At 44.1% G+C, this 8,793-nt stretch overlaps 1 protein-coding gene across 1 annotated transcript; it reads right to left on the minus strand.

Moving 5' to 3' along the window:
• Nucleotides 1–3: 3 nt before the first annotated feature.
• On the minus strand, nucleotides 4–8,632 carry strap (serine/threonine kinase receptor associated protein). The gene is made up of 9 exons (XM_085373650.1): nucleotides 8,223–8,632; nucleotides 7,053–7,188; nucleotides 6,175–6,256; nucleotides 3,435–3,507; nucleotides 2,710–2,809; nucleotides 2,486–2,623; nucleotides 2,187–2,323; nucleotides 1,143–1,292; nucleotides 4–635 (listed from the first exon to the last, which is right to left on the minus strand). The coding sequence occupies exons 1-9, from the start codon at nucleotides 8,332–8,334 to the stop codon at nucleotides 574–576; spliced, it is 990 nt and encodes a 329-aa protein (XP_085229776.1). The 5' UTR covers nucleotides 8,335–8,632; the 3' UTR covers nucleotides 4–573.
• Between the last annotated feature and the right edge of the window lie 161 nt (nucleotides 8,633–8,793).

Raw genomic sequence — 8,793 nt, forward strand, 5'->3', positions numbered from 1 at the left:
AGTTTATTTCATCACTGTGCACAAATGAAGACAGAAACCAAACAAGAAATAATCTCCTCTCCTTTGTCACAAAACAATATTAGCTTTGATTTGGACACTTTAGAACAACTTTAGATACTCAAGCAGAACACTGTAAAATACTCAAAGCAATGCTTCTTTAAGAAATGAAAGCCTCAGAACTTGAGCACTAACTCATTTATTCCTGTAACCATGAACAGAAAACAAGCCTTGGTCCAGCTCATCAAACACCTCAACACTGAAACCAAAACCGATGATGATGATGACGACGTCGTGCAGTTTGGGGTTGGCGGCTCTACATTAATAGAAGTTAGAGGACAGACAGAAGTGGGCTGATCAGAGAGAAAGCAGGCAGCAACGAGCTCACACTCACAGCTCTACTGCTTCACTCTGCAGCCCATGCTGTCCATGGACTGTCGGTGTGCAGGTGAGTGGACTGATGCTGTGACAGACAGGCCAGTCTTAGTGTCCACATCAGTTCTGATGGATGAAAATGCTCTGGACTTGGCTCCTTTCGTGGATCTCGTTGAGGCTCCAGAAGGCGACGCCCTCTCCTCAGGCTTTGATCTCAGGGGTGGAGGTGTACAGCTGCTCAGGGTTCTCACTCCCCAGGTCCTCTGAGAAGGAAGTGAAGAACAATGTGATACATGACAGTGTAATATCATCGTATGTGTGTGTATACACACACACACACACACACACACACACACACACACGTATATGTATAATCATACTATGTTCTGTAAATATACACATACACAAACATTTTACATGTTGCCACAGTTTAAACTCGAGTATTTTCCATGTGGTCATGACATGGTTTGAAAAATGTGCTACGCTGTGGTATAACATCATATGGATAGTTCACAGAGCTCTGAGGTCAGAACAGATGACTGGTCAGCAGCAGCACCGCCTCACAACCTTTGTCTCTTGTGCATATACAGTGCACAACACCACACAACTGAAACAGTGTTGCCAAAGACTGCTTTGTATTGCTCTAATCTTTATAAAAACTTTTTCATTCATTCGTTCAGCATTGCTGTCATTACAGTAACAGTGCAACAGTGTAACTGAATCCAGATGAAAGCATGAACACGTGTCATCAGTTCAGAGTTCAGACTTACCAGGAAGGACACACTTCCACAGGCCGTAGGTTTTTCCCACCGCTGTCTGCCACAGTCGGAGAGTGCCGTCCTCCGAGCCGCTCGCGTACAGCTCCCCGTCAGGACTGAAGCGAACACAATGCACCGGACCAAAGTGCCCCTTGTAGGATTCTGCAGACACATGAGCAGCAGCACCATCAGTTTCCGATTGGTCTATGAAAACATAAAGGAGTAACTGACCAAAGAATCAGGGTTTAACCTTTTTTTTACATTTACAGATAAGTAAGTAGATCCTGTCATGAACTGAGCTGAGCTGGTCAAACAGCGAGTTTAAAAAAAAAACAAATAAAAAAACAAAAACAAAAAACAACCCCCTCTCTCTCTAGTGACAGCAGAACAGAAACGTTGGGATATGTGAAACTGAAATGAAAACAGAACCTCGTGAACCCAGATGTTTTTAAATTAGTCTCCTGCTCTAGCACGCTGGCAACACATGTTTTTCATTACGCTCATTTTGAATTTGATCTCAGCAACACATTGGCAGCAAAAGACTGGGGGAAGAAAAAAAACAAACAAAAAAAAGAATCAGCTCGTGGAATGTCCTGGTCAGGAACACGAGTGGGAATGAAAAGATCATTTCTGTTAGAGAGCCAGAGGTTCACATTCAGTAAAAACTGTATCGTGTACAGACTACGACAATCTGGTGACGTCTCTGCGTGCAAGGGACAAGGCCAGACATAAGTATTGGATAGCTGAGACATTCAGGGCTCAGCGGAAAAGTGAGAAAAGTCAGCAGCTGCTCCCCTCAGCAGTTAAAAGAAGCGAGGATGGTGCACAGGGGGAAACACAGCCCTGTCCTCTCTTCCACAGTTGTGTGGCTGCCATCAAATTCAAAATGAACGGTTTGCTCAGTGCGATTATTCAATATGTTTCCTAGGTTCTGTTGTGAATAAAATACGAGTTTATGACTTGCATTTATTCTGTATTGACAGGTTCTGTTTCTAATTTCATTAAAGGAGTCAGACTGCTCCTCTTCATGATACAATGGAGCACTCTGCTGCTCACCCAGCTCTTCCTTAGTGCTGTAGTCAAACTTGTAGAGCTTGAAGTCATCACCACCGGCAACAAAGAAGTCCTTTTCTGGATGCAAGGAGGCTGAGTTGATAGGAGCTGGGGCCTCCACAGTCTTGATCAATTCCAAGCTTGATAATATTAATAAAAATAGAAACAAATTTAAATTATAAATGATGAATGCTTAATCAATAACAAAGTCAGTAATAAATCAGCATTAATAGAGGTGGTGGATGCCCTCTGTTTTATACACGTCACTCATTGACAATGAACGGGTGTGGCTGCAGGCTGACCTCAGAGCGTTGTAGAAAGCGATGGTCTTTCCATACGTGATCACAAGAATCTGTCCATCAGCTACGTACTCCATGCTGCTCACGGACGTGTCAAAGGTCAGTGTTTTCACCTCCTCCATGGAGCTCCTGTCCCACAGCCTACACACATGAACAGAGTGGTTGCTATGTCTACTGTCAGAAGTGAGAGGTAAGACGGGTGAGGGCGTGTGTCACAGTGCACTGACCGGATGGTTTTGTCGTCAGCAGCAGAGAGGATCTGCTGATCGTTGTTGCACCATAGAGCCTTTTTTATGGCCGACGTGTGGCCCGAAATTTCCTGTGGAGCTGACAGGGACACAGAAGCAACAGCCAGACACATTATACCACACCCAGAATCACTTCCTCCTGGTTTAGTGCCTCAGTAAACATCACATTGCAGGCTACCTCTACACCTGCTATAGCTCAACCTTTGACCTTCAGGGCATAAAATTTCATAACTGCATTTTCTTCTTTGGGGCATATCTAGGTTTTGACGTGTCCAGGATCTTTCTGTGAGGTTACAGTGAGCTGTGAACTGCTCCAAGCTGTGCTGACAGTAACCATCTGCTCACTGTAAACAAGTGATCGATAAAGGCAACTTCCTCCACCAGCACAGACGGCACTTTCTTCATGAGTTACCATAGTAACACCTGCTGCTGTGGAAGTTTTCACAATAAACTGTTACATTGTATATAATTATTTACACTTGATGAATTTGTCAGCTTCATCTCAAAAGAGTGATCATGCAGATCATTTTGTGATTTTACCAAGTCTTACTGTGTGTTCCAGCACAAACCAATGCTGCCGGCTGCTGTATAACCACCCACACAGCTCTGCAGTACATGCAGCAAGTGGCTAGTAATGGTCTAGCGACAGTACATATGGATATGTGGGAGCATGTACTGGTCATATGGAGAGCATGTCCACTTACCTGCTTCAGGGCTGCTCAGGTCATAGATACGCAGCAGTTTGTCGTTACCTCCAGTTAGCAGGCAGTTGCTGTCCTGTCAAAAAGAAGCACGTATTCATGGGAGGCTCTTCACTCCCACCCAACAAGCACAGAGAGTAAAGCTGGATTTATAATCCTGCACATGTGTCATTTTGCAAACAGTTTTCAGTTGTAAGAGGAGTGAGGGCGTGGGGGCTTGTCACTAGGGATGGGTATCGTTTAGGTTTTATCCGATACCGGTGCCAAATCGGTACTTTTGAAACGGTGCCGGTGCTCAAACCGGTGCTTAAAGAATGGAGAACACAAAATTGGTCCAAAAACCTCTCATGTTCAGCTGTTTTTTGTAAAAATATAACAATGTTAGCCTTTTCTGCAGCTATGGGGCATATATGGTATCACTCTTGGCTGGAAGCAGTGCTTAAACAATGGAAAAAACACAAACTTTGTCCTAAACCTCTCATGTTTAACTGTTTTCCACTTTTTCTTTGGTCATTTTAGCCTTTTTAGCCAGGGTGAAGGGAGTATCTGCCATCAAACAAGAAGACAGCAGCATGTAGCTATGATGATGTTTGCTAGTTCACCTTACATGCATTAATGTAATAACGTGGTTAGCCTACTCACGCAGAGAAGAACGGCTGCTGCTGCCATCATCATCCGTCATCATTTCTGCTACACTGGCAGGGCTAGGGGCCAGGACTCTCCTCTTCGTGTTTTTGGGGGATGTTGCATAACAGGCAACCCACCCGCAGTAGATGTGCTCGGTGTGAGGTCTCGCAGCAAGCTATCAAATACGGCGCATTTCTGGGCTTTTAAAAAAAACGCTATGCGTCGCCAGGTGTTTCATCGGATTTGAGGTGTTACCTCCTTTGACAGTATCACAGTATCAGCTTAAAGCACTTGTTGCAGGCTGCTGAGTTTGCATATTTTGCTATGAAGTACAGCCAGACTTTTAACCGCTTCGCCTTGGACATTTTTAATCTGTAGCTCTGCTTTAACAGAACGTACGTACGTACCTGGCCCCGCCTACTATCCTCGGAAACGTAAAATGATTGGCTAGAATCTAAAGTGTATCACAGCTCAGGAAAAAAAAAAGCACCGAAATAAAGCACCGAAATGTGCGCTGCTTTTCGGTCTGGTTACTACCGTTTATGTCAGAACCGGTGCCATCATGGCACCGGACACCGGTACCCATCCCTACTTGTCACCCATGTGAGACATGCTACCGAATGTTGATTGGTTGATAAGTGAGCCGGAATAGAGCAGGAAGCTATAGCAGAGTTCAATGAGGACGAGGCAAAACGCAAAAAACAAGCTCAAAAAACAAAGCATGAAAAGCACAGATAGTGACACATTTCATTGTTCCACAGAGCTGTGAGCGCTATAGTGCAGTTATGGCTGTAAAGGCCAGGGCGTGGTCTGCAGAGGCACTTTTCTCCTCCTCCTCCTCTCGCAGTCTTTGGAGCTGCTGCTGTGATTGTGAAACTGCTGAGATCCCACCGAGACTCAGACACAGGAGCTTGCCACTTCATGTGCCCTCCATATCTCTCACTTTGTCAACCAGTATCCAAACGTCATCATTGAATCCCTCTCATTTTCTGTGGGTTCTCTACCTTGTTTGTGTGTGTGTGTGTGTATTTGTATAATATTTATTTTTTCACTTTGAAAGTGAAGTTTTTGTGGGTAAACACTTGCTCTGAGTTCTTTAAGTGTGGTGCTTTATTCAAAATTCATGGTGCCCCAAATGTGTCCATCTGTGTACACTATTCCAGAGTTCACCAGGAGTGGGAGAACTTCTAAGTGATTCTTAAGGTGTTTTCACAGCTGTGCGCTTAGTTCATTTAAATCAACGTGATTCAACCCCGATCAGAACCAACTACCCAAACCTCTACATTACAAGCTTGAGCTAAAAAAAGGTTATGTAGCCATCTCCTGATGATTGCTCAATCATCCAGGTAAGAAAATCCCACAAACGTTTTCAGTGGGAGAAACGTTTTTTCAGACTGATGAACAGAATGCTTTGTATTCTGGGATGGAACAAGGTACTACAGATGTGCAAAGGTCTGTACGGGCTAGAAGCTACCTGTGAAATGAATGTAAATTCTCCAAGTTTTCCAATAATACACAACACAGCACTTTCTTCCATCCCAGACACATCTAGCCAATGAGCAGACTGAACATTCTCACGCGGTTTGTAGTGTTGCATTTTGGCTCGAAAAGCTACAAGTTTGCAAACTCATCAAACAATTCAGACCAGAGGAAACCAACTATAGGTGAGAAAACACCTCACGCACTACAATAGGTTATCCAGATAATCTGTTTGCTTTTGAAGGCAATACTGTAACATGCATCCGGTGAATCTTTGCAAACAGCATATTTAACTAATATTTATTACGAGGCACCGCGTGCCTGACATTGTAACTGGAGCTGAACACTGCTAAAGCTTTGGCCCTAGAATCACTACGGGCATGCAGGCTCAAATGTTTACTTAAACATTTGAGCTTAAATCTTAAATCTTTTACTAAATGGTGATTTGAACTTGAGCAGGCCAGGGCCTGTTAACTTCTGGTTAGTGATCAACATTGACAAAGAACTTGTTTCACAGCACTGACTGGACTAAAATGTTACCTTATCAACTATATTCTGTTCTTGGTGAAAGGTGTGCATCAATTTAAACCCACAAGTAGAGAAACACATACAGAAACACATGATGAAGTGCACTGACCTGAGTAAAGCTGACAGTTTTCACAATGTGTTTGTGTGCCAGAGACAGGACCTCATCTCCACTCACTGCATCCCACACCTTTCTGCAAAAGTCCACAAGGGAGCTGTTAACAGTGACCTCACACTGGGGGTGTGTGTGTGTGTGTGTGTGTGTCAGTGTAATATGTGTGAATGCAGAGGCTGCTTTATACAAGAGACAAAGTCAGAAGACACATATATGCAGAAAACTCATTCAAAGCTCAGTGTGCAAAACTGTTTCCTCTGTGACATACATGTGATAGAACAAGTCAGAGCCTCGTCTTACAAATCAGTGAGAATGACGGGTACATCAATATATTGGCTTATAACAGACTCTTGGAAAATAAGAACATTTAGCGGGACTAAAGATTTAGCTGTTGTGTCACTGAATTGTCCTTGCTTTGCTGGAACAAAGGGATAGATAAGAATGAAATAATAGGCGCAGCAAGATATTCTATTGTCCACAGAGTTCAGCTCATGATCACACTAATAAAAATGGCTTTACTTTATTCAGTGTAAAGCTTTTTCTTAGAAGGATGCTGGGAAAGCAAGGGTCACCATGGTGACCATGTCTATCACAAAGGCATGTGGGCTACGTCACTGCTATAGCCAAGCTAGAAAGGTCCCTGAAGCTTGTACTAGCACTCACATCTAAGTGATCGATTTTCAATACCATAGCATGAAGCAAAACAGCCGTTTAAGGTTATCTTGAAATGAGACCAGATCACACATGAACTGAGGTTTCAGAGTACATACAACAATACAACACTGCCAATGGATGCATGACAGATTATCCACAGAGAGGAGCACTGAGGATAACTGCCTCTTTCAGGCTAGTTTAGTCTGAGTGTGTGAACTCACGCTGTGAAGTCGGCAGCAGCAGTCGCTGCTTTGGTGGCGTCTGTGTTTAGAGTGGCTCCCCAGACAGCGCCCTTGTGACCCAGAAACGTTCCTATCCAGTCCCCTGTGTCTCCCTGGCGCAACATGGGCTTGCCATCTGATGGAGAGAAGCAGAGAGGATGTGAGCATCACAGTGTAACGGCAGGGGGCAGTAAGGATAATCCACAGGTGTCTGCTAGGTCCTGCTGACCGTGCGACAAGCAGGGGTCACTGACTTCTAGGGTGACATTTGGTTGTTGCTAGGTAAAATTGGTTGTAAAGAGTTGGTACTGCATTGAAAACCTCCTTGCGGTTGCTCTTTTTGCTAGCAGACTGCCACGTCACAGTTTGTATGGAACATGCAGACTTGTCTGCAAGCACTTGCCAATTAGTTGCTAAGTGGTAGTGAAAGTTAAGAGTGCAGTGCAAACAAAAAGCAAAAGCTGCATCTTTTGCAATGTGTTGGTTTAACCCCGGAACAGTTAGGCACAACCTTGACACTGAAGGCACACTTTCACTGTTCAGAAAATGTTTGCCTTCAGTTGTAACAGCTTCACTACTGCTCACTTCAATACTGATTAGTTGGTGAGTCAGCATCCTCCATGCAAGCTATTAATAAATGACTCTTCCTAAAAGAAAGAAAAGGAAAAAAATGAACTTAACCTAGTAAATCTAGGAATAGGAACACTGTTTGCTCTCAAACACCATCTTTCTCAGGGCTGTTTAGTTGCAGATCTGTAGCAACTCAGTGACATGAATACCATCTGACAGCCCAGAGACGATCATTATCTGATCATGGACTTTAGGACATGATCAGATAATGATAAACAGGATGTAATCTTTTCTATACTTTTTCAACAAAGTTGTACAATTCGAGATCAAACTTTAGGAGGAAGGTAAACCATCAGTAGTTAAGCTAGCCGCATGTGCCTCTCTCTCTCTCAGGCTCACACACATATGCGCCCCCGAGCGCACACAGACACACTTAATGACACCAGAAAACAATACAAAGACACAAAGTCAATCAATGGAAGAACATCATGTTTTATAAAGGGCTCATTTTAAAGCCCAACCCGCAACAGACCACGTCCAGAAGTAACACCAGATTCTCACAGGCTACTTTATGTTCATAGTCCTGCCAACACCTCTCACCCTTGCAGGCGCTGATGAGGAAGTATCCATAAGGAGTAATTCCACTGAAGGCCAGGTCCACCACAGGCCGGGTGTGACCGGAGCAGGTGAGGGGAGTCTGTCTCATCGCCATGGTCCTCCGGCCGGCCGGGAGACGGTTTGCACTGATAGAGGAGACGGTTGGATGCTAGCGGCTAGCTAGCAAGCTAGGAAAACTAGCGGAGTAGAAGGAAAACAAGATAACAAGCTAGCTTTGTAGGTTATGTTCCGTTGGATAGCAGTTAGCTGCTGCTCACACTGTGAATCAGAAAGAATAAACTGTAGGTCTGTCGTACAGCTCTACCTTCCAGCGAAGGAACGGCTACCGTGCTAATAGCTACAACATTGCAACTAACTAGCAACGTGCGACACGGCCAAACAACCATAGAGACGACGATGTTGCCGGTGTGTTACGCCAGTTCCGCTAATCATGACGATAACACTTCCGATGCCTTTCATAGTAAAAGTGTCATCGCTTCTAACGGACATTGATACTTTTTAAATTTTGATTGAACAAATATTGAATAAAGGCTTCTTCAGCAGTGCTGAGAGA

This window comes from Diplotaxodon limnothrissa, linkage group LG15 (assembly GCF_057381915.1).
Source record: "Diplotaxodon limnothrissa isolate DT_005_m linkage group LG15, D_limnothrissa_male_GT1.1, whole genome shotgun sequence".
Lineage (NCBI taxonomy): Eukaryota > Metazoa > Chordata > Actinopteri > Cichliformes > Cichlidae > Diplotaxodon > Diplotaxodon limnothrissa.

Bases quoted from the DNA above. Each gene is read 5' to 3' on its own strand.
- strap (XM_085373650.1), bottom strand. From the start codon at position 8,334: ATGGCGATGAGACAGACTCCCCTCACCTGCTCCGGTCACACCCGGCCT. The intron at 7,189-8,222 runs GTGAGAGGTGTT...TCTCTCCATCAG, and splicing joins CCTCATCAGCGCCTGCAAGG to ATGGCAAGCCCATGTTGCGC. The intron at 2,624-2,709 runs GTCAGTGCACTG...TCATGTGTGTAG, and splicing joins GCTGACGACAAAACCATCCG to GCTGTGGGACAGGAGCTCCA.